Source organism: Dama dama, chromosome 20 (assembly GCF_033118175.1).
Source record: "Dama dama isolate Ldn47 chromosome 20, ASM3311817v1, whole genome shotgun sequence".
In the NCBI taxonomy this organism is placed as follows: Eukaryota; Metazoa; Chordata; class Mammalia; order Artiodactyla; family Cervidae; genus Dama; species Dama dama.
In genome coordinates, this window is record NC_083700.1 from 75793384 (window position 1) to 75820239 (window position 26856).

Genomic DNA, 26856 nt, shown 5'->3' on the forward strand with positions numbered 1-26856 from the left:
TCCAAAGAATTACGGGCAAGTGTTCCATAAGAGATTTCCAGTTGAGAAGAGGCAGCCTTGGCTCACCCGCCATGCTTCCACCTGAGCTGGACCTTTCTCTGGTTTTCTTTCGTGTGCCCGGGCCACTCGCATGGTCCATTCCAGGCCCATGCAACAGCCTTCCTCTTCCAGCCCATGCAGCACAAATCAAGGCCTTTTCCTCTGCTCCCTTTAACTCAACTGCAACAGGATATAATTTCACAGGGGATTTTTCTAACTGTAAGACAAAAAGGGGGAGGGGAAGGGTTGAATCTTTTAAAAATCCACATAGCCCCAAACCAATACAACTTACAAAAAACAGATTTATAATTTTATGCTAGTGAAGTCACCTACCAAATTTATAACTCCAAGTCCAATTCCTCATATTTTTTGAGAACACAGTACTAGGAACACACAAGTTTTATTCCTAGGCTCTTATCCCCTCCATTCCTTCTTTCTACTGTTGGGAAAACTCTCTATAGGTGTCTTATATTTCTGTACATTTGTGAGCAAAAGCACTGGCTGCCTTTGTTCCTATCTTTTCTAGGACATTTGTATAGCAGACAGCCTTGGAAGACAAAGAAAGTGCCCTCCTCTGAGCAAGAGCAGGAATATTACTGTCCATTAAAAAGATCTGTGTTCCCTAAACTCAAGGTTCCATTCCTGTAGCATAACCCAGCGTGTGTGTTGATGTCATCTGGCCTTCTGCTCATTGCCCGGGGGAACTGGGGCTCAGAGAATTAATACAGAAGATACCATTCCTATTGCTGTGTGGGATAGTCCTTTGTCTCTGACCCAGGAGTCTCATATCGTCCAAAAGAGATGAAATTGTATCAGGCCAACTTATTACTTTGTAAGTAGGATCAAATCTGACTTTTCACAGCTCTTCATATCTGCTTGGAGGGAAGGATCTTGGGGTAGAATGACAGAAACCTCGCTGCTTCTCTTAAACTGAGTGGTAAACAAAATTGTGGCTTATTCCTCGGTGACTAATAGAGTATTCTTATCCAGGCGTCTCTGAGCTTAGAAGGAACCTATTTTGTAGCTATTTTATCTATCCTATAAGTCTACCTGCTCCTAGGTAGCAGGATTTATAAATTAGTTATACCTAAACTAAGTCCACAAAATTAACCCATATAATAAAATTTTAAGTAAGAAAGAGAACAACATGATAAGGGATTATGTAAGCTAAAAATGACGTGATTAATTGAGGACAGAGTTTGTGTAAAGTTAATTTTACAAGTTCCTAGCACTTAGTTCAGTTTCTTTTTTATAAATTAAGTGTGCATTTACTAAAGGACCAATAAATAAATAAGTAAATAAAGCTGTCATCTCCCAGGAATTCCACCAAACTTTGCTTTCCTCTCATAAGCACTTTGCATCTTTGAGAGTATTTTGCAAAATTAGCATGTTTAAGACCTCCCCAAAGAATGTTAAAATGACCATAATTTGAGAAATTGAAGGGGAAAAAAGGCAACAAAAAGGCACAGTACTAGTAATGGGAAAGGAGGAGCTATAAACATGGATGTAGAAGAAATTAAGATAATTATGAGTACTTTGCTTCCCAGTGGCTCCCAGTGGGTAAAGAATCTGCCTGCCATGCAGGAGATGCAGGAGACACAGGTTTGATTCTTGGGTCCAGAAGATCCCCTGGAGGAGGGCATGGCAACCCACTCCAGTATTCCTGCCTGGAGAATCCCATGGACAGAGGAGCCTGGCGGGCTACAGTCCATGTTGGATGCAAAGAGCTGGACATGACTGAAGCAGCTGAGCATGCCTATAACTACGCTGCTTTGAAACATGAGTCTGGTAATGGAAGGTCTGGGAAACTATGAATGGTGAAAACAGAATTAACAACAAGAAGAAAACATAAATAAATCAACAGCTAGAAATATTTGAGAAAGCTGTCAGAAAACTATCTTTTACCAAAGCACCACCTTGAAGTTGTGTCAAGGGTGAGTTTCTTCAAAGAACTGTTTAAGTGGTTTCTGAGCATAGACAAAGATGAAATACTTCCAATTCTTCTCATAAAAATAACTTTGATCCTCAAGTCTGACCATGAGAATATAAAACCATTACAGTATTTCACTTATAGATTTTTTTAAAATCTAAAATAAAATATTAACTTAACCATTTCATTGTCTGTTCTCAACTCAGGACCATATAAAGCAGTTCTATATTTCTCCATTTCTTCCTGACCATTTTTGGTTATTAAAAGTTTGTGCAGTTTAGTATTTTGATCCTACATATTAGTCAAGGCTTTCCCTTCCCCCATATGTAAGTCTAGTGACTTGGAGGACCTGAAGTGAAAAGGGTATGGCCAGCAATTTGATTCTTTCTGTCCTGACCTGTAAGTGGGGGTGGGTGTGGTCTTCCTCCAGCACATCTCCTCCTCTTCCCTCTTTTAATCTTTTTTTTTTCCTTCTGTTAGGGGGACACTGTTGTGATAGAGCCAGCTCCCACCAATTCTTTAGAGCTGAGTGATGAATTTGCAGGGATTTTGTGAGATCATGGTTAAATACAGTCATTATTTAAATTAAATATGTAAACTAAAAATTCAATGACATATTAAAACAAATACTGAAAGTGCATCATTTCCTCATTATTTTTTTACATTTTATTATTATCTATTTTTTTGAAGTCCCGTAGTTTGCTTTTGTTACACCCAACAGAAGGTTCTATTTGTGCAAGTGATCAGACACTGGGAATTAGAGCTGGGAGGGGGCATGAAAAGGGGAAAAATAGCCACATCCACTATCACAGGTGGGTCTTCCCAGAACTACTGTGTGGGGGTGAAGGAGAGAGCCTGGAATTCATCACCTTCTCTTTCCTCCCTTCCTCCCTTCCTGACAGGGAGGCCTGTTGTACTACAGTTCATGGGTCACAAAGAATCAGACACAACTTAGCAACTAAACAATATATTCTGCAAATGTATTTGAAAAAATACCTTTGTTAGATAAGGATAAAAAAAATCATCTCCTTAACAAGACAGTCAACACCATTAGGGTGGAATACTTGACACATTCCCATTTAAATTAGAAATAGGATGCCCATTCTTACTAGTATACCTGACTATTGTGGAAGTATTTGTCAATGATATTACATAAGAACACGAGATAAAAATTTAATGTTTTGAAAGGAACAGATGAATTATTTTATGAAGATTAAATGATTGTTTACTGAAAAGCCTAAAGAGAATAAACTCACTGGAGGTTATAAGATTTTAAGAAAGTTCAATGGAAATTTACCAAAACAATTTATACATTCAACAAATACTTAGTACACAGGTACTATGTGCCAGTCGCTCTCCTGGGTGCTAGGAATACCACAGTGACCTAAACAAAGACCCTGCCCTCAATGTACATTCTAGGATAAGGTGGGAAGATAGACAGCAAACTAAATAAATAAATCAACATATAATTTAAATTTACTAGTGACAAATGCTATGAAGAAAAATACAGTAAATTAAGGGAATTAGGATTGATAGGGATTACTTTAGATGGGAGGGGATGAAAAAGACCTTTCTGGAAAGGTGAAAATTTGAGTAGAGACTTATGAAATATATCACTTATGATATTAGTGAGTAAGCCTTTCATTATTTAGGGGAAGAATATTACAAGCAGAGGACAAAGCAAGGGCGAAGGTCCTGAAGTAGGAGCTCAAGTTCCTTTTCTTAAACCAAACAGCCAAAAAACTCACTCTGCTTCCATGTTGAGGGGAGGGTGAAGGGGTGCACAGAGAAGCCTGGAGGGGCATGCAATGGAAGCGCCTCTACTTAGAAACATAAGAACTGAGGAAAGTTTCTGTCTTGCAATGAGAATTTGGAATTTTGTTTCAGTGTGACAGGAAATGGTAGGAGGGAAATGGCAATTTCATTTACATTTTATGGATGTCACCATGGCTTGTCTTGGGACCGTTGGGCGCAAGAGAGATAGCAGAGAGAGCAGATAGAAACAAGCTAGAGATGTGGAGAAGCAGTTCAGATGAGACATGAAGGGGCCTGGGAACTAGGACAGAAGTGATGAGGAAAGAAGCTGTTCAATCTGGAAGGTGTTTCAAAGAAAGATCCAGTGAGATTTGTTGAGGTATCAGGAATGGGGAATGAGAGAAACAGAAGTCAAAGATGACTGCAGAACACACTTGAAATCTGAAAGAACTGGTATAGACCATCTTATTTATGAAGCAGAAATAGAGTCACAGATATAGAAAACAAATATACAGATACCAAGGGGGAAGGGGGTGGGTGGGAAGAATTGAGAGGTTGGGATTGACATACAGACGCTATCGATCCTATGTATAATACAGATAACTAGTGAGAACATACTGTATAGCATATGGAACTCTCCTCAACGGCCTTGTTGACCTAAATGGGAAGTAAATCCAAAAAGAGTGGATATATGTATATGTGGGCTTCCCCAGTGCCTCAGTGGAAAAGAATCTGCCTGAAATGCAGGAGACACAGAAGATGAGGGTCACTCACTCAGTCCGGAAGATCCCCTGGAGGAGGGCATGGCAACCCACTCCAGTATTCTTGTCAGGAAAAATCCCACGGACAGAGGACTCTGGCGGGTCCATGGGGTCACAAAGAGTCAGACATGACTAAAGCAATTGAGCATGCACACACAAGTATGTGTTTGGCTGATTCACTTTGCTGTACAACAGAAACTAACACAAAATCGTAAAGCAACTATACTCCAATAAAATTTTTAAAACAAACAGGAACAAACTTGAGTGCAGAATTTTGGCCTAACCCTCTGGTTGAATGGAATTGAGAAAACCTGGGTGAGAAACAGATTGGAAAGGAAGTGAAAGCAAACATTTGGTTTTGAATATAAGTTTGAAATTCCCACAATACATCTAATGCAGAAGTCATGAAGCAGCTGGATTCATACATCTGGAATTCAGGGGAGAGTTTGGGGTCTGTATTAAAAATCTGGAGAATACCAATCTACAGATAATATTTAAAGGTGGAGGACTAGATGATATAAACTAAAGATGAGTGTCTGAGGTCTAAGTCATAGTATTTAAAGGTCAGAAATACCATGAATTATATGGTAGTATTAACTTCCTTATATACCATCAATAGTCAAAGAATTTAGAGGAGAGAAGTTTTTGTTCACAGTAAGTAGATGTCATGATCCTATCTGGCATACTGTTCTGGAACCTGAACTGACCCTAAATCTATATCCCACTGCTTGACTAGAGTTGGCAGTGTTCCTGATATTTAATTTAACATATTTCTAAGGTATTTTTCTAAAAGGGTCAATATAGCTTTTTTTTTTTTTCAATTTTTTTCAATATAGCTTTTGAACAGTAGTTTCCTCAGTGCCCTCAATCCTGTAACACCAGCAGTTTTCTCTATTTCTTTCTTTCTTACTAATATTTTCAGTTTCTGCTTAATCAGTCCCAGTCTTTTACACTGTATGATAATATATTAAAACAACAACATTCACATTTATATAACTGGGCCTTGACCACATTTCTTCAGAAGTATGTTTTAAGTTAGTTTATAAATTTTCTGATTATTTTAATTTAGATTAATTTTCTTTCTTTCAGATCTGTCTCCTTCAAAAATATGCCTGAACCTAAAAAAAGTGATTTTCAAAACTCAAATTTAAGACCACCCTTTTTGCCAACAAATATAAAAACTCAGGAAATCAAGTCAATAGGTAATATTTTGTGTAACATATTTGCCTTTCTTTCGATGTATTGAATGCTTTTATTTACTACTTTATTATTTATTAGTTTGTCTTATAGTTCTTATAATTTGTCTTATAAGTTCTTACAATTTGATGCTTCTGTTGAAAGCATTTTCTTGAAAATGCTTGGGAAAGATTTCAGTGAGCTATCAAGAAGGACTTCCTAGGAGAAAGAGATGATAAATATCAGAATAGGCAATTTGTACAATTCACAAAAAATTCATATTTTTATGTTTATTTTGCTAGAAAGAAAATATTTGGATTTCCTCTCAACTCAATCCTGAATTTTCTTATTATTGTTTTTAAAAAAATCACTCAAGCCTAGACATCTTGCTTAGTAGAAACTTACTTTATAGGGACTGTAAAAGAATTCACTTTCCTAAAAACTTAAGGAATCTGTAAGCTAGGAACCAGCATCACAGTTCCTCAGAGAATCTGGGTGATTTATGTCATCTTTGTTCTTTCTCTGACTTTATCAGAAAAATGTCTGATTGTGTTGTTCTCATCAACAACCTTGACTGAGATGCCTTGCTTCCATGTTGTCCCATTTGCCTCATTTCTGTTACTCTTCATAATCTGATTCCTCAGAAGATTCGTTTACATATACTCTCTACTCCAACTTTTGTTCAAACTTCAACCTGCTGCAATTTGTTTTTCTGCCTCTACCATCCTACTAAAGCTACCCTGAATAAGGGTACCAATGGTCTCCATGTTGCTAAATCCAAAGGATTTTTGTTTTTGTTTTCTTCCACTTCTCAACACCAGTGTAATTAGTTCATCACTCCCTCCTTCTTAAAACTCTGTTTTTCTGCTATCTTGCCTCTTCTCAGTCTCTCTTCTTAATTTCTCTTCTCCATCCTTAAAGTACTGTATTTGCTGAGAGCTCAGTCTTGAGCCTGCCTCTGTTTCTACACTGTCTCCTCTTAGGGAATCTAATCCAGTCTTATAGTTTAAAATACCATAGAAATATCATTAAATCCTTCATTTGTATCTCAGTCCAGACTAATCCTCTGAAGAACAGATGCCTATACTGAAGTGCCTATTTGATACCTCCACTTAAACTTCTCACTACATCTTAAACCTTATATCCAGAACTGGTCTCATGATTCCTTATCCTAACTGTCCTTGAATACTTTCTCCCATTCCCCCTCTGCCCCTCAACAGCATTCCATTCTCTGTACTTTGGATCAAAGTGCACCAAGTGACTCCAGTCTAAAACCTAGAAGCCAGGGCCTCCCTGGTGGTTCAGTGGTTAAGACTTCGCCTTCCAGTGCAGGGGGTGAAAGTCTGATACCTGGTCTGGGAGCTAAGATTCCATATGCCTCACAGCCAAAAAACCAAAACATAAAACAGAAACAATATTGTAACAAATTCAATAAATGCTTTTAAAAAATGATCCACATAAAAAATCTTTTAAAAATAAATAAAACAAAATAATAAAGCCTAGAAGCCATCCTTCATCTCCCCTTTTCTTCCTCTCCAAAATTCAATACATCAACAAGTTCTTTTCATTCTAACTCATCTTGAATTAATCTATTTTCACTGTTTCTGCTATTACCACTCTAATCCAAATCATCATTTTTGTGTGTCAACTATAGTAGCTTGCTGACATGTATTTCTTCTTTCATTCTTGCCTTCTTTCTAATCAATTTCCTTCTTTTTTTTGTTAAACCATTTTAAGTTATGAAATAGCATACATTATAAAAAGTGAATATAGCATAAAATATGCAGTATAACAATCAATTATAAAAATAAACACCTATATAACCATATTCCAAGTAAAGAAATAGACCATTGCCAACATCCCATAAAACCATTTGACCTTTTCCAAATCACTTTTCCCTTCCTTATCCCTGGGGGTTACTACTGTCTTGATTTCTGTGGTCATCACTTCCTTTTCTTTACATTTTTACCACCTATTTTTTGAATCTCTACAAAATATAATTTGCTTGGTTTTTACTGTACATGATTGAAACCATGCCATATGCATTCATTTGTATTTTCTTTTTCTTTCTTCTTAGCATTGTTTGTAACATTCACTCAAATTGTTGTGTGGAGGCATAGTTCTTTCATTTTCATTGTTGTTAAGTATTCCATCGCACGGCTATATCACCGTTTATCCATACCACTCTTGAAATTTGGGGATTTATTTTGTCATTGCAATGCTGAAATGAATATTTTTTAATGCATCCTGCTGCATTTGTGTAGAAGTTTCTTAAGAGTGTATATCCAGAATTTACATTATCAGGGTTGCTTATCTTCAACAATAGATGATGACTACTTTCCATCATATATTGGATAATGGTAAAGGTGTTTTTACCAACTTATGCTCTCATCAGATTTGTGAGGGTTCTTTTTATTCTGCTTTCTAACACTTGAAATTGCAAGTTTTTAATTTTAGCAATCTACTAGGTATATAATAGTATACCATTATGGTTTATTTGCATTTCTGTGATTACTAGTAGGTTTCAAAATTTTTTAATAAACTATTGATAAATTGGATTTATACTTTTGGAAATCATCTAAGTTTTACCTTATTTTAAATTTAGCTTTTTGCTCTTTTCTCCTTGATTTTTAAATATATTCTTTTTACTCATTCTTTGTTGGTTTTGTGTATTGTGAATATATTCATCTTTTCTGTGAGTTTCTTTTCTTTCTCTTTTTGTTGTCTTTTTCATGAACAGGATTCTTCTACTTTAATAAGGTCAAAAATACAAAATCTTCCCCTGTTTGATAAGTACTTTTTGTTCCATATCTAAGAAATCTTTTCCTACTTCGTGGTCCTGAATATCTTTTGCTACTTATCTTGCAAAAGATTTTTGTTCTTCTTTTGCAAGTCTATCTGGAATTACATTTTGAGTGAAGCAAAGGTCAAATCTGGATTCCCAGGTGGTACAGTAGTAAGAATATGCCTGCCAATGCAGGAGATGCAGGAGACACAGGTTTAATCACTGGGTCCAGTCACTGGGTCAAAAAGATACCCTGGAGGAGGGCACGGCAACCCACTCCAGTATTCTTGCCTGGGAAATCCCATGGACAACGGAGCCTGGCGGGCTATAGTCCAGGGGTTGCAAACAGTCAGATACAACTGAGCATGCGTGCACATCCCAAGGGTCAAATGTAGTTTTTGTTCTCGTGAATACCCAGCTATCCCAGCATGATATTAAAAAGACTATTCTTTCCCTGATGCTCTGGACTCTGTTCTGGAGCTCTTATTCTGTTTCATTCAATTATTTATCCATTTCAATATCAATACCATACAACATTAATTTCTATAGCTTAAAATAACCCTTGATATCTGGTAAAGCAAGTCTTCCCACCTTGTTCTTCAGTAGTATCATGATTTTTTTTCTGTTTTCCATTATGATTTCTTCTTCTGACCCATTAGTTATTTAGAAGTTATATCTTAATTCAAAATATATGAGGCTTTTCTAATTATCTTTTGTTTATAAGTTTTTAGCACAATTACACTGCAGATTGAGGATATACTCCATAGAATTTCAGTCCTGTGTAATTAGTTAACACTTGCATTTTCACCCAGTACATGGTCAATTGTTGGAAATGTTCAGTATGTGCTTGAAAATAATGTATATTCTGCAGCTATTGGGTGCAGTTTTCAATATATGTCTTTTAGGTCAAATTTCTTCATTGTGTTTTTCAACTCTTCTATATCCTTAATGATTTTTCTGCTTACTTATTCTGTCAGTTGCCAAGAAATTTCAGACTTACTGACTTTTCCTTGTAGTGTTATCGAATTTTGCTTTAAAGATCTTGAATACTATTTTGGCTGTCTTATTAATTGTATGAAATTATAGAATTATTACATATTTCTAGTGAATTGAATCTTTTTAAATTATGTCAAAAATTACTATAGTTACCCCGGCTTTCTTTTGGCTAACATTTACATGATATATCTTTTCTATCATCTTGTTACCATGATTTCTGTAACATTATCATCGATCTCTTATATAAGAGACATCTCTTGTAAACATCAAATTGTTAGATTTTAAAATCTACTCTGTAATCTTTGTTTTTGAAATGGAGCACTTAGTCCATTTGCACTTAATGTAACTACTCATATCTTTGGATTTAAATCTGTCATCTTATTTTGTTCTTTCTGTCTCTCTTATTGATCCTTTTTTGGTCCTCTTATGTCTTATTTAGGACTGAGTTTTTTAAATTTAAACTTTTCTCCTTTACTAATTTGGAAGTTATGTACTCTTTTTCTATTCCTCAAATGATTATCCTTTAATCCTAAATGATTTAATCCTAAAATGATTATCCTATAATCGTTTAAATGATTATCAAGCTATAGTGTTACCCTCCTTCTGAACAATAAAAGAATCTTAGAACATGTTAATTATTTTACTGCCACACTAAGTTTTGTGTTATTACTGAAGTCCAAAGTCTCACCTAAATATCTTCTAAATCAGCTGTGGGGAGACTCAGTATGATTGCTCCTAAGGTAAAATTCCAGCTTGAACCTGTGGAATCAAACAAATTATGTGCTTCCAAAATACACAATGGGACAGGAATGGGATAGACATTCTCATTCCAAAAGGGAGAAATAAGAAAGAAGAAAGGAGTGATAAATCAAAAAAAAGTTTGAAACCCGCTAAGACAAACTTTATGGATACTAAGTTTTAAGAATAATCCTCTTTGGCTTCATGCTCTGCCTTCCTGAGCAACCAGGGCAGAGGTCCTGCTCTCAAAACTCTACTGGGTAGAGAAGGGTCACACCTCTCCCACCACCCCACTGGGACTCTGGTAGGCCAGAATTCCTTCCCCAGGACTTTATCTAGTGGGAGTGTTGGCCTCCTCCCAAGGGTTTGGCAGGCAGAAACTGGGGCAGGCCTGAGTCACCTTCATAGTCTTTCTTCCCTTGTCTTAAGGAATAACATATTTGCAGTGGATTGCTCTGTGGTCCTATCCTGTAAAAGCCAAGAAGTCTGACAGCCTTTCTTCATTTTATCCTGTCTTTATCCCTTTCATTTCAAACTGGCAGTGTCTTTGCTGGGATGTCTGATCAGGTCCATGTTTCACCCCCATGCTAATCTTCTTAACTCTTTATCAGATGTGCACCACATCCTTAATGTTCTCTTTTGAGTATGCTTTCTCACTTTTGTAATATGAGAATTTTCTAAATTTGTAAGTTCTGCTTCCTTTTGCTTAATGATTTTGCCTTCAGTTCATTTCTCTTATCTTGCATTTTACTTCAGGCAGCCAGGAGAAACCAAGACTCTTCTTTAACACTTTGCTTAGAAATCTCAGCTATCCAACTTCATCACTCACAAAAAACTACAATAGAAACACAATTCAGCTAAGTTCTTTGCCACTTTTTAACAAAGATTACCTTTTCTCCAGTGTTCCTCATCTCTGTCTAAGACCCCATCAGAATGGCCTTTACCATCCATATTTCTACCAACATTTCTGCATTTGGTAATTCATGTATTTTCTATTAAAAATGGAAGCCTTCTCTACAGCTCTCTTCTCTCTTTCTGACTTCTTACCAGAATTGCCTTTAAAATCTCTTCACTGGCTGTATTGGCTTCTTCTAGGATGCACCTCAGAACAGTTTCAACCTCTACCCCGCTAGCCAATTCCAAAGGTACTTTTATATTTTTTGGTATTTGTTACAGTATCTCTCAGTCCCCAATTCTCTCTTTATTCAGGCTACTAGAGCAGACTACTGTAAACTGAGAGACTTAAAACAACAAACGTTTATTTCTCACAGTTCTGGAGGATGGAAGTCTGAGATCAGGGTGCCAGTAGAGTCCGGTTCTGGCGAGAGCCTTCTGGTTTTCAGATAGTCACCTTCTTGCTTTATTCTCAGATGGTGGAGAGAGAGCATTAATCTCATCACAGGCATTCTACCCTTATCTCCTCATCTAAACCTAATTACCTCCCAAAGGCCCACTTCCCCAAACTAACACATTGAGAACTAGAACTTCAACATATGAATTTTGGAAGGAACACAAACATTCAATCCATGGCAACTACTCTATCTATTGATAAATTATACCTCCCTCTAATGCTATTTCTCACCAAAATCTGTCTATGTCACAGCGTGCATCTCAGTTGTTCACTCTTTTCTTTATTTAATCCTTTTCGGCATTATCCACTAAAATGTGTGCATCATTGGGCAGAAATCACAATTCCAGAGTCCAACACCAGTTTCTGCCACATTGCAGGTGATCAACAAATAACTGTTGATTGAAGGAATACCAGATGTAAGTTTGTTACATCTATTATCTCATTTAATCCTCACAGCATCCCTGTTACATAAGTACTATTGTTTCCATTTAACAGATGGGGAAACTAAGACTCAGAGAGCTAAAATGATTTTTCTGAAACTAATTAACTCACAAACAGAAAAGTAGCTTCTGGTCCCAGTCTCTGCTGCTGTTGCTGCTGACGGAAGCAAGCTTCAAGTCTGGGACTCTCTGCTGCTCCGTCTCTTTGTCACATCCGATTCTTTGCAGTCCCATGGACCACAGCCCACCAGGCTCCTCTGTTCATGGGATTCTCCAATCAAGAATACTGTAGTGTGTTGCCATGCTGTCCTCCAGAAGATCTTCCTGACTCAGGGATTGAACCTGTGTCTCGTGCATTGCAGGAGGATTCTTTACCACTAAGCCACCAGGAAACCCAAGAAGTCCCAGGCTATCTTCCTCCAAAGTCTGTATGCTTGACCCTACATTATACCTACTTTTTAAAAAATCCATTAAATGATAATCCAAATTAGGAAAATTCATAATTGGAGTTGGGGGATTCAGGTTGAAGGCAATAATTCTCTTTTCAAAGAAATTAATGAAGAGATTTATTTGACTATCAACTATGATTCTGTTTATTTAGAAATCAGTTTTTTCTAAGAAAATAGAGCTTTACTGTATAACAGTAACTGAAAGTTATATTCTGTTAATAGAAATTTGTTTTAAAAGCAAATTATTCTAGAATATATTTAGCTCTAACAAACTGCATTTCCAAAAAAATTTACAAGTAGAGAAAATGGTTTGTTGAGTTAAATTAGAAGTAATCTAATAATATAGAAATATCATTTATGTTTGGATTTGTTTCTTTAGAGCCAGTAGAAGAATATCTAAAATCAAGATCTATTAGATCTTTTCATTATCTTAAGGATATACCTGAGGTAGGTTTAATTTGTATACTTACAATTATTTAATAGAAATACAGATTATCTCTAATAGTTTTATGCATTTTTCTACAAATCTGAAATTCAAATGAATTTTAAGATTCAGAAAGACAAAATTTTAAATGATTTCACCTCTTATATTATGTAAAACTTTAAATATGGAAATAATAAAGAAAATAATATATTTGTTGTATTGGCAATACAGTAAAAATTATTTTTTGAATGTGTGAAGTACTAGCATTTGTCATAAAGTCTGTTAAGACAGGGCCTCATAGAAAATTATACATACATAACTTAAATATTTTATTTTAATTTAGAATATGAAAATATATATCCATTTGTTAATCTTTTGATATGTAGCCAAGACCATTTTTGTTATAGTTATTTAGCTCATATAATTACAATAATGATGATTATATTAGGTTTAGAAACAATTCTATTGGGAAATTTTTTTTTTAATTTGTTTTACTGAAGTATAGTTTGCAATGTTGTGTTAATTGCTGCTGTATAGCCAAGTGATTCAGTTATACATACATATACATTCTTTTCATATTCTTTGGCATTATGGTTTATCACAAGATATTGAATATGGTTCTCTGTGCCACACAGTAGGACCTTGGTGTTTATCCATTCTACATATGTGGGTGCTTGCGTGCTTATTTGCTTCAGTTGTGACTGACACTTTGTGACCCTATGCACTATAGCCTGCCAGGCTCCTCTGTCCATGGGATTCTCCAAGCAAGAATACTAGAGTGGGTTGCCATTCCCTCTTCCAGGGGATCTTCCTGACCCAAGGATGGAACCCACCTCTCCTGTATCGTAGACAGATTCTTTACCCATTGAACCACCTGGGAAGCCCTATTCTACATATAATAGTTTGCATCTGCTAACCCCAAACTCCCAATTCATCCCTCCCCCACATCTCTCCCTCTTGGCAGCCCCAAGTGTGTTCTCTATGTCTGTAGTAACAACACTTTTGACTCTCGCTGACCGCTTGAGCTGAGGTACACAGGCATCCTGTAAAGTGACCAACCAGCCTTGACCATTGAGCATGCCTGGATATCATTCAGGTTTTATTAGAAAGAGAAATTAATACAGAGAATCATCAAAGGAAATTCAAAAAGAGTCTCTTAGGTGTTATTATTATCAATAGAGTTTATTGCAAATATGGAGAATGAAACATGAAGAAATACATACTTTGCACCATAATTAATAACAAATTATCATTTTGTTGAATAGTTACTGCTTTTTGTAATTTTAAAAAATATTGATAAAATACAACATCTGGATTATTAGTTTTATCCTTATTGACATGTGGCTAATAAGAGCACTAAGTCCTTCCACCTATTCTTCCTATTCTAATTTCCTCTTTGCAGAAGCAATGAAGTTTAATCTTTGGTGGTTTCAATTCCTCTTATGATTAACTATAATTCTAAAGAATGAGCTTCTACTGCTATTTTTTTATTTATCAATTTTAAGCAGTGTTGGGGCTTCCCTGGTGGCTCAGAGGGTAAAGCGTCTGCCTGCAACGCAGGAGACCCGGGTTTGATTCCTGGGTCGGGAAGGTCCCCTGGAGAAGGAAATGGCAATCCACTCCAGTACCCTTGCCTAGAAAATCCCATAGATGGAGAAGCCTGGTAGGCTACAGTCTATGGGGTTGCAAAGAGTCAGACATGACTGAACAACTTCACTTGAAGCAGTATTTACTACATAATCAAAGACAAAAATTTGAATTAGCTCATTTATACTGCTCTACATCTCACCTCTCTCTCTCTTTCCTCTTTTGGATTATGATAGTTACTTTTCTGCTTCTTCCATTTTAACTTTTGTACCTTGAAATAGTATATCTAAATATGTTCTTCTTTCCTATTAACTATAATCAATAACTCCTGATTCCTCTTGTACATCACATGAAAGATCTTAGCAGTTTTAGCCTTTCCTCCACATCTTATTCCCCAGGTCAAGTGCATATTTATTCTTATATTTTGAGGTTAATGATTATATTCATTTTTCAACTCTGATTAAGCCTTTATATTTTGCCTGTAGGTTAATTCTAAAATTAAAAATATTATAATCGGCACTTAATATTTTTTAAATTGTTTATTAGAGAATAAAGTAATGTGCTAGGATTGTGTTTCTTCTCATTGAGTACAATGTAAACACAATAGGCTCTCTTTTCTTATTCTCCATCTGTTACTAAAAAATATTGCCATTAGTTTCCCTTATGTTTAGACCTTGGCTGTCTTGTATACTTTTTCTAGAATTCCTAGTTGCCTTTCTTTTTTCTTGTGGCAAATAATAATAATAGTAAAAATCTATATAGTACTTGAGAGTGCCCAGCACTATTCAAATATGTATATGTATCCCAGGTAGCTCAGTGGTAAAGAATCTGCCCACTAATGCAGAAGACTTAGGAGACACAATTTCGATCTCTGGGTCGGGAAGATCCCCTGGAGTAGGAAATGGCAACCCACTCCAGTATTCTTGCCTGAAAAACTCCATAGACAGAGGAACATGGCTGGCTACAGTCCATGGGGGTTACAAAGAATTGGACAGACTGAAGCAACTTAGTATATACAGCTATTTGTTATCATAGTTAGGTATACCAAATGTGAATAATCAGGTAAAACTTATTTATCAATATAGACATGGAAAAATAATTTCTAAAATAGTTTCTCCTTTTCTTCATGTGTAGACAGAGTATGCTAAGCCCTTCCAGGAATTATATTCACAGCATAGACCCCAATGTAGAAGAACATCGGGTTCTACAGTCTTTTCTTCTGTACCCAGCAATCAGTCTAATGCATATAAGAAGGAAGACTCTATTTACAGGTATAGATATTGTGTGTTTATATTGAAATAACTGAAACTTAACTGCATCTAACTTTAAGATAGAAACATTAAGAAACCTTTAACCAAGAAATAGCAGTATCTAATCATATAACACATTATTTTGCTGCTCAATAACATCTGAAGACACTCTATTACAAAAATGGTAAAGTCTAGATTCCTGAGTACGGCTTATAATATCTTTCCAGCCATGTATTCTGTCCTTTACTGATCCTAATCACAGTGTATAAATACTCTGTTCCAACTGCTATGTAATTTGACCCATTCTATTCTCTATGCTTAGAACATACTTCTGCATCTGATAGATTCCTATTTATCTTGAATAGTCTCAAATAGCAAGATGTCCATCAGTAAGGCAGCTCCAGGTTAACTTAGGTATTTAATGATGTCATCGAACATCCAGCTTCTCAATCCTCCCTCAATTGTCTCACCAAGTAGTTTGTCCTTCTAGCCTTGCTAGATAAGATGTCTATATCTTATAAATATAAAATGTTCTACAGCCTTGCCATATAAGATGGTGACTACTATTCAACCAAACTGGAAACAACACCCAATGAAAAACAGATAAACTCTTTGACCCTTTTGTAAGAATGAGGAAAATGCTCTCCAACGCCCTCCAGAAGACCTCCTCTGGTGTCTCCTTGGCTAGAAAAGCTTCATGCACCCATACCTAAAAACCAATAAATCAGGGAGTTTTGGGGGAGAATGGATACATGTATATGTGTGGCTGAGTCCCTGAAACTATTACAACATAGTTAATTGGCTATACCCCCAATACAAAATAAAAAGGTTTTAAAAATAAAAATTAAAAACCAATAAATCATTATCTGCTTTTAATATGATCCACAGTATGAAATATTAATACTTTTTATATTACAAAGACTGATGTCTTTATCAATCTATCTGTGAAGTAGAAGATTCAGATTCATAGATCCCTAATTATTTGTCTTTCTACTAGTTGAAATTGCTTGCAGTATTTTAATGCTTTGAATAGTTACTACTAAGGATCTATGTGATACACTCTCTTCTACTTTTAAGATGTTGGTCGGGAGATGCTAAATTGATTTAGTATCTAAACTGATGGGTTGTAGGTCACATTTTGAAAAGCACAGCTTTAGATTATTCAAGATTCATTCCCTTGATTTAGGAAGGAGCCCAACCTCCCTTGAAGTATAGGGTTGCTTGGAGAAAAATGAATAGGATCAGAGTTCTGTTAGCAAAAAAAAAAAAAAAAAAAAGTGGGGGGGGGGATTCTTAAGTAGGCAACCCTCTGTTTACCACTTATCGTTTAAGATTCTACTGAGATATTACATTCTCTCTGAAGTGTTCCTTAATAGCAGTGGCAGACTGTTCTACTCTTTCAGCAAAGCAAATTTCCCTTTATAAAATTTCTTGAGTCTCTCTATGGAAAAAGTGTTGTATTCTTTTATTAAAGTTCCAAATTAAGACTTCTGGGAAAGTTGGCAACCTACATACAGGTTTATCCTGGCTAAAGTAAGTAACAGAGAAGAAAAATTCGTTTACTTGAAACTAGGACAGTTTATCTCAAACTCAAAGAAAATCTGCTATGTATTACATATGAACGTCTGAAAAGACTACAGAAGTCAATGCACAATTCCTGTTCTATAAAAAAGGAGGAGGGGGGCAATATTGAAGGAGCCAGTAGAAAATATTCTGACAATACTTCTGTTAAGCATCATTCCCCTACCCAACCCCACTCCCACCACACAGACGCTCACACACTCAAAGAGAAAGGTTTATAAACAATGATGAATCATATGAACATGGGAAATCTTCCCCTTTGGGAAGATCCTCACTGTAAATCACAGCACTCCAAGCCTGTGTTAGCAGTATTTTTAACATTGCTTTAGATGTTCTCAGTTAGAGGGAAAACCTGCTAACTTGGAGGAACAAGGTCTTGAAAGGAGGATTGGTAACAGAAGAAACCAGATACAATTTTTTAGGAATCATCTTTGCAAGTGTGAGTAATAGCCACCTAGATACTGTCTTAAAACAAACAAACAAAAAAAACATGCCCCCATCCAACAGTCCAAGAGCCATGCAGCCATTCTTTGATTGACTTCCTCATCAGACTGAGTTGCTTACCCCAAGAGAGAGGTAAAAAACTGGAACTCAGTGGCACCTCACCTGTAAATGGACAGAGAACCCACCCCACTACCATTTTAGAGTCATTGAAGAGGTTTCACAAAACATTCAGTGCACAGAAAAATTTCCCCATGATTTTTCAGGGCTCCACCTCCTTCACCAGCTTACTCAGATAGCTGAATGCCCAAACTGATAATGTAAAGTAAAAATATCTGGATTTACCTGTTAATCTTTAAGGAGAGAACTTAATAATACTCAGGTAAACAGGGAGAACATCCCAAGAAAATGTAACCCTATTATTCGGGGGATAATATCAAGGCCAAATTAAAGTGTCCTAATTCAAAGGTGAGTAGATGAAAAAAATAAAAACCAAACATGGCCCCTATCAACAATTCTGTGACAAAAAAAAAAAGGGAATAATTTAAAATATGGCTAATGGCTACATTTTGACAGAATGTGTAACCTATGAAATAGGAGTAAAGTTAGACATTATTGCTTCATGTGCTCAAGAAATCAAAGAAAATAAAGATCCTATGAAATAAGATTTGAAAATACAAAAGATAGTTGCTGAGGATGAAATGGTGCTATTAGAGTTAACAATATTTTTAAGGAAATAGGTAGTGATGATGCAGAACTGACAGGTATATTAAAAGTAGGGGAGTAGAATAAACATGGAGTAAGCCAAACTGAAGATCTGAAGAGCAAGTTTAGGAAAATTGCATGCAATGCAATATGAAAGGATAAAAATACGATTGGATTAGACAAGATAGTACATTAACAGAAGAAAAAAGATATCCAACATGGAGATAATTGGTGTAAAGAAGAAAACAGAACAGACTGAATGAACTGACTTTAATATACCGTGGCAATTTGTTGTGCTTGGAGAGTTATAGGTGTGCTGAAATCTTTAATGCACTTAAAGATGGCTCAGATGGCTCTATGGTAGCCAGGCTTTGAGTGTCCTCAAGTGTTTATTTATCCCGGTGTACTGAACAAAGAATATTAACTAAAATGTTACTATGTGGGAAAGATAGAGAAACATCGCACTAGAATACAAACTACTTGAGAACAAGAGAGAAAGCTGAATTTACTGCTTACAGCATGTGTGTCTGGGAACATATTTAAAAAAGTAGAGAAATGCTGGAGTGGCCAGCAGTCATATTTGGAAGAGTTCAGTTGGACACTTTACTCATGCCAAGTGGCAAGATCTAACTGACCTTTTGCATATGCTAACTGACCTCTCTCTGTACGAAGTATTTTACCATCTGAGCTTCCTACTGGGCTTCCCTGGTGGCTCAAGTGGTAAAGAATCCGCCTGCAATGTGGGAGACCTGGGTTCCATCCCTGCATTGGGAAGATCCCCTGAGGAAATGAACGGCTACCCACTCCAGTATTCTGGCCTGGAGAATTCCATGGACTGTATAGTCCACGGGTCACAAAGAGTCGGACACGACTGAGTGGCTTTCACTTTCACTGACTAATGATGTTTACATATTAGAGAGATTTGCAAATTCGGGAATGCCTTTCTTCAACAAAAATCTCCAAGACCAGTTTTATGTTTGATCTGTCTTAGCCAAACATTAGATTCTTGATCTCATTCTTTTCCAGCTCTGTTTATTTGTTTTTACTAAATAGCTTCTACAGATCAAGCACGAAACCAAGTACTTTGCATGTTATTTTTCAATGTAAAATATTTTATACAAAGTATTTTGTAAATACCATAATACATATGTACCTTTTATGAAAATATTTTAAAAATTTCAGCTCAAACTGGAAAAAAAAAACAACCTAGAGAATCACTTGAATTGGTTGGTCACTCAGAAGATTATGTTATTGGAGTAAAAATTCACAGCCACTTTAGGTTTAAATCAGCTCTTCTGTTTCTTTCTATGATGGTATCTGAGTGAGGGACTCACTGGACTTTGTAACATTGAGAAAAAGGTATTTGGCCAACGATCTTGATCAGTGCCTTTGGACTGCTGGCCTCATTTCTAGATGTTCTGTGGCTACTGGCACTTGTGGTTCATGAACTTACAGCCTATTCTCTCTGAACTTGGATAGGGTTCATTCTCAGGTATCATTAGAACAGCAGAACTCAGTGAGTTTCTGTCGTGTCTTCATCTGTTCTTAGACTGTTGATTTATACCTCACCCAAGGGAAGCCTTTGCTGTGGCTTACCCCTGTGATAGTAAGCTTGTTGGCAAGCCTAATCTGAGTGTTCATGTCACTTGTGGACCCATGGAGATCTGGAATGAAAGCTGTATCTTCTCTCTGCCTGACCACATCATTTCATCCTGATAATAAAGCTAAGGTGACCCTGTGTTGGCAGGAAGCTGCCTGGAAAAGAACTGTTGTCCCAGAATCTCAACAAAAGATGTGGCAAATATACTTGTCTTCCTTTGTTGGTATCCTCAACCTACATAATGTACCTCCTCCCCACTCAAAAACCAAAGAGGCACATGTATTACTGTCTTGCTTCCACTCCTGCTTTTGCTTTTTTCCACCACAAACCAAGCAGCAAATGATGGTCTTATCAGGTTGAAAGTATGGCAGGGGGATCTGAGGGAGATATTAGCAGCAGTTATTTTGAGGAATGGCATAGGTAGACAAGAACTGATAAGCTGAAACCAGTCCTATAAACATTTATGCTGAACTTCTCATTTTCAGAATAAAATCTTCTTCTGATTTCAATGATTTTGGTACAAAAGAAAATGAATCCATCAGAAATGATCAACTAAATGAGTATTCAGTAAGACAGAAAAGTCTGCTCCCATTGTGCTTTGAGGATGAACTGATAAAGCCAGATGCCAAGATAATCGATGCTAGTCTGATAAAGACAGTAGCTTCTCACCCGGTAATAAAAACATCTATTTATACTACTGTTCAGTAAAATTATGTTTTATTACTACTTGTAGGCATATCGTATCCTAGTGACCAGAATCTTTGATAAATTCTTCTTACCTCTTGGCTTCATATTCTGAAGTGACAACAACGTGGATTCTTAATATTCTTTTTAGAACCCCCATTCCAAACCAGGGGATTCCTTGGCACCAGCTGAAAAATTTGTGTTTTTCTTTTATGAAGGATTTATCAAATTTTCTTGATTATAAAAGAAATATAAAATAAAGATGGTGTTTTTTTAAATGACTTGATTGATTGTGTTTCACTTTTCTATCAGTCTATTCTATTTCAACCAGAAGAAGCATTTGTTAAAGGTGATTTGGTAGCTCAGAGTCTCTAGGAATGCTGGACAGACAATATGGCTGGAAAGCCATCCAATCAGGACTCACCCTGGTACAGCCGCAGCTTGCTCTACTGGGGCCCATGCTCTTGTCACAGACAAAAGAAGTTTACAATTCTGATGCTGGGCAATAAACACTGCTTCTAAGACCTTTGCCCACTGCTGCCTTTCAGCTAGCTATATCTACCACCAGCCTCTCTAGAATAGTTTTCGCAATGCCTGCTTTTCACAGTGCTTGCTTTTTCTGAACTAAAGACTGTCTTAAGTGTATCCAAGTGGCAGAGCCTAGGCCACATGCCTATGCCCTAACCTTAAGGGAAGATGATAAAGTGAGTTTTTGCCTCTACCTAAGGGTACATTGGGCTTCCCTGGTGGCTCAGTGGTAAAGAATCTGCCTGCAATACAGGAGATGAGAGTTTGATCCCTGGGTCGGGAAGATCCCCTGGAGAAAGAAATGGCAACCCACTCCAATATTCTTGGAATATTGGAAATCCCATGGACAGAGGAACCTGGCGGATTGCAGTCCTTGGGGTCGCAAAGTCAGACAGACTTAGGGACTGAACATGTTTGCAAGGGTACATTCCCTAAGGTACTGGACAGACCAAAAATTTGACAAACCTCTATTACTTTGGCTAAATAGGTAACATTGGCATCACTGGTGGATTAAAAAACTAGATCTTTTGTCATTTTTTCAGTAATCATAAGCATTAATATGCCTTTCACACTAAGGTCATTAATACACAATTAGATGATCATCAATTTCTTACTTTGTTAACTATATTTCTAAAAGAAAAGTAACAATCATTGACTTAAAGTTTATAAACTAAATACTGGTAATATTTATATTTGATGAGTAATCTGTGGATTTAATCTTTTTTTTCCTTATAATGGAAATGTGTAAGAGAGTTCAGTGAGTAGATCTTACATAGAGATTTTGCTACTATTGTGATAAAAAATACTCTATTTTTTTTTTTTTTTAAATACTCTATTTTTAAGTCAATCTACTACTTTGGCTCTTTTATTTCACAGATATAATATATTGAGCACTTTTTATTGTGCTAAATTGTGCTATGTGTTGGGATACAATAATGAATGTAAGTCTCTTAAAGAAAAATTTTACACTTTCTGAATTTATTAGGCTATTCAGACTTTATAATTTTAGCTTGTAATCAGTTATGTAATCAGTTTCTTTTGATCTTTACTCAATCTATTGTTTGGTATGCTGCTTACTTCTGGACATGGAAACCTAAGAGATGCCAGGACAGTGTTCCATGCTACCAAATATCATGTTTCCCAGTGACAGCGCCAAACATTTCTTTACATCTCACGCTATTTCAAAAAGAATTTTAGGAGGCCAGAAGTTCAGATTTTACCCCTAACATTGCAACAGAGTACTAAGAGAACGAAGTGTATAACATACAAGGACATCTTTTTGTTATGTTTAAATACTATTACTGCTTATATTAAAAACTTCTATGTAATTACTTTTAGAATATTTTGCCATTTTATTTTATGTTTTAAAAACTACTTAGCCTTCTTGCCTCAATAGACAGATAACAGACTCTTTTCTTTAATCCACAGGGGAAAAATGATACAAACCCCATAATTTTCCATGAGGCTGAATATGTACAAATGTTACTTTTGACAAAAAATAGGCTTCCTCCCCATTCTATGGAAAATGGAAATGGTTGCCCATATGAAAGATCAAATGTTTTTTTAGAAAGAAATTGTGAAATGCTTAAATCTGTATCTAGAGATCAATATGTTACTCCTTCCAAAACCCAAAGAACTCTGCCTACAATACAGAAGAAAGATATACCAGCAATATCTTTTGAAGTCAGCCATAGGACTGTAGATGATAAACTAAGGAAGAAAACTAGGAAGCAGACATTTGAAAACATATCTTGGGATAAACTCTATAATTTTTCACAGACATTTTCCAGCTTAAAAAAAAAATTTGTGTGTTTCCTTGATAAAACTGTTATTCAAGAAATGAGTGCTAAAACTGGAAAATTTGAAAAAATGTTTTCTACAGTAAAACCAGTGAGCAAATTCAGTGCCTCACCTGTCAAATATTACTCAAAGCCTTCAAGAAGTATACTCAAAGTCCATAAAATAAATAATGTAACACCATTGGATGATTTGTTAAACTTGTCAAGTGAAAAATAAGCACCTCATAAAGTATTGTTTATTCAGCATTTGGGGGGTAACAAGAAGCAAATAACGAAGTTAGAAGATCATAGAAGAAATTCTTGTCTAAATGGTAATATTCTAGTGGGTGGTAGAAGAGAACAAAGAATAGAAGTTGAAATTACAAACCAACAGTGATATAATATTTTTAGTAAATAGGAGGATAAAATTAGGAAACAATGGTCACCAAGAGGAACTAGTTCAGAAACTTCTCTTATCTCAGTTTGATTCCTCAGTCGTCAGCATTCCTACAGTTAAATATGATTCAGGACCAAGAATGGTGTAGACTGACTCTGGATATCTGCTATTGGAAGCCAAATAACATCAAAACTTTGTTCCATAACTAGATATCAAATAAAACAATACGACATTAATTTGATAGACGTGGAATTAATTGTATAAAAGCACTTTGGATAATTGATGGAAACTATTACAATATTACATTAGCAATTCATGAAATTAAAAGGCTTTGCAAAATTTCAAATATCTTTTTGTTAGTCAATGTTGAAACTTCTTTACTATAGAATGCCTCTATCAAGTGTGACTTTGACTTTTTTCTGAATTGTTAAACAATTTAAAAGCACAACTGATCCTTAGTAAGTAAATAATTTTGGTAGTAAATCCTGTAAAAGATTGAAAATTTTAAATCAGTTGCTATTCTACTTATTCATTAACTTCTCATTAACTCAAACAGTAAAAAAGCAGAACTAAGAAACAAGTTGCATTTCAGGAGTTCATTGGTAATCTACTTGTTTAAGGACTTTTCTTTTTTAAAGTCTAAACTGTTAGTACTTGAGGAGAAGTAGGTTAATTTAGAAGCATTTCAGTTAAAGGAAGGTTTTGGAGGTCTTTGGGAAACTTTCAAGAGTAAGGAAGTGAACTTGTTCAGGTGTCTCTCTTTCCACCGACTGGAGGTTTTCTTTATCGTGTGTCATCAATGCTACTCTTGGGCGTCTCTGCATGAGTAGAAGCAGATTTTGGCTCTCAAATAGGATGACAAGGAGAGAAAATGAAGATGACGGAAAGAGAATGTTAACTGGAGACTCTGTAAATGAGAGAAGAACCAGAGAAAAAGGACTCAAGATAAGGTGGTGGGTTCAGTTATGTAGGGAGTAATAGAGCGGGAACACACAAATTTTCCTGGCTAATTACCTTTCTTTTGGTTACGTGGAGAGGAGAAGCAGCAACAGCTGCAGCTCAAAGTCATGAAGTCATCTTTTCAGAAAACAGGGATCGACCTTGCTCTCTTTGGTCTCCACCGCATGACCATATTCCCTGCAGTAATCCCAACGGCTTACTGCAAAGCAACAGAGTTTCCCTAATTACCCTGCGGTCTCGGAAGAGAAAACACAGACTCTTAACCACTAACAGTAAAAATGACAAGAAATAGAAGATATACCTAGTAATAGCACAAGTGATGATGGTCGGGTTTCCTGATACTCAGTATAAGAGAAACAGGTGTAGACCCTGAATCTGGGCAGTTATGAGTCAACTTGGGCAAATAATGTCAACTATCTGAGTCTCACTTTTCTATATTCCTGCCTTAAAATGAGGACAACAATACCTTGTTTTACAGTATGATTATTTTAAAGATTGGGCTTCCCTTGTGGCTCGGCTGGTAAAGAATCTGCCTGCAATGCGAGACCTGGGTCTGATCACTGGGTTGGGAAGATCCCCTGGAGAAGAGAAAGGCTATCCGCTCCAGCATTCTGGCCTGGAGATTTCCATGAATTGTATAGTCCACGGGATCACAAAGAGTCAGACACAACTAAATGACTTTCACTTTCGTTTTAAAGATTAAATAAACAATGTGGAGTCTCTTGAGTATGGTAAGGATTTATTTAAAATTCCCCTTTTATTCCCATCCTTTCTCCTGTTCTTAACGTAAGTGTGTGTGTTAGTCACTCAGTTGTGCCTGAATCTTTGTGACCCCGTGTACCATAGCCCACCAGGCTCCTCTATCCTTGGAATTTTCCAGGCAAGAATACTGGAGTGGCTTGCCATTCCCTTCTCCAGCGGATCTTCCCAACCCAGGGATCAAACCCTGGTCTCCTGTGTTGCAGGCAGATTCTTGACCATCTGAGCCACCAGGGAAGCCCATCCTTTCCCCTGCTCTTAATGTAAGTGTAACTTCTTAAAAGATGTTCCCAAAGGTCTCTTACTACAACCTTTTCTAAATTAGAGGCTAAACCTAACTACAGTCAGTCTTCAGACTTTAGCCCAAAGTAAACTTAAATTAGAACTGAGGATTTTGTATGTTATTTTTGGAAGTTTCTGCTGCAGCATGTGAGTTTTATTCTTTAGAAGGGCACTAACTCAATTTAAAAATTCCATCTCACTGAGGATTGGCCATTGAAATAGCTGGACAGCTGGGAGCAGTGGGTTGTGGGAAGATGGTGACATAAGCTCACCACCTTTCTCTTCTACTCTCAGCTTTAATCTATTATCTCCTTAGCCAAACAGATGCTAGGATCTGCAAAAAGTGGGGTGCAAGTTCAGACAAGGTTTCTGTTCTAATGCTGAGATCTGAATATGGCTCTGGAGACCAGTCTCTGAGTTAGAAGGCAATAATGGAAATTGTGCTGTGTCTAGGGACTAGCTGGCAGTTGGAATCTGTAGATTACCCCTGGGAAAGATTGTCTCTGGTTCTCTCTAAGTGTTCCTGGTCTCGTTGGTCCCCAGGAGACTAAGAAGAAAACACTAAACCTATGAAAAAACCTGGAACTCAGAGAATTTTTCCTTTAAATGCCTCAGCAGAGGATTATATTCTGCTTGCTTTTATAGAACCAATCCATAATGAAAAGGACTTTACCTTCTACCATTTACACAGCTGTGGTCACTAAATACTGCCATAAACAGACCTAAGCTTCTCTGAGCCATATGAGAAAAATAGCAACCCATCTAAAGAGTCACAGCAAGCAAATGGTGGCCATCCAGGCAGGACATAACAGGGGAAAGGGCGTGAGAACTGACAGAGGTTTCACCTAGGGATGGGGAGGAATAAGCAAACGTAGTAATTTTGTAGGATTAGCAGTGAGAAAAAATTTGAAAAAAAAAGTTTTTTCCTGTTTACTCATCCTGCCAAGTCCAGCTCATTTAGCAATCAGCTATAAAATAAGTAGAACAGATAAAGATTCTGGAGTAGACAGGGATAATTTGATTTAAAAAAATAATAAAAAGCACTTAAGTAGATTCAAGTATATCACACACACACAAAATACTGGTTGTATGTATGACTCTCAATCACAATCTGAACTGATAGAATAGGTAAGTATTAATTGAGTAGAAAATATAAGAAAGCTTCCAAAATAAGGGGAAATGCAATTTATAAAATATAATAAAAATGAAAAAGAACAAACATGATATAAAAACATAAAATATTGGTATCAAATATCTGTCAGACTATATTTGAATTGCTTGAATTTTCCTTTTATTTTTAAAAAATTTACTCATTTATTTTTGGCTATGCTAGTTGCAGTGAGCAGGGGCTGCTCTTCATTGAGGTGTGAAGCCTTCATGGCGGTTGGCTTCTTTTGTTGTGGAGCCCTAACTCTGGGCACTCAGGTTTCTGTAGTTGCTGTGTGTCGGCTCAGTAGTTG

General features: G+C 36.4%; 1 protein-coding gene across 1 annotated transcript in view; it reads left to right on the forward strand.

Annotated features, from left to right (window-relative positions):
• The window catches only part of C20H1orf141 (chromosome 20 C1orf141 homolog), a 44973-nt gene extending 21737 nt beyond the window's left edge, over nucleotides 1-23236 (forward strand). Inside the window, exons 4-8 of the mRNA XM_061120006.1 lie at nucleotides 5575-5687; nucleotides 12800-12867; nucleotides 15566-15701; nucleotides 20526-20680; nucleotides 22649-23236. Coding sequence (XP_060975989.1) covers nucleotides 5575-5687; nucleotides 12800-12867; nucleotides 15566-15701; nucleotides 20526-20680; nucleotides 22649-23236 — 1060 coding nt within the window. The remainder of the gene's footprint in view (nucleotides 1-5574; nucleotides 5688-12799; nucleotides 12868-15565; nucleotides 15702-20525; nucleotides 20681-22648) is intronic.
• Nucleotides 23237-26856: the final 3620 nt, after the last annotated feature.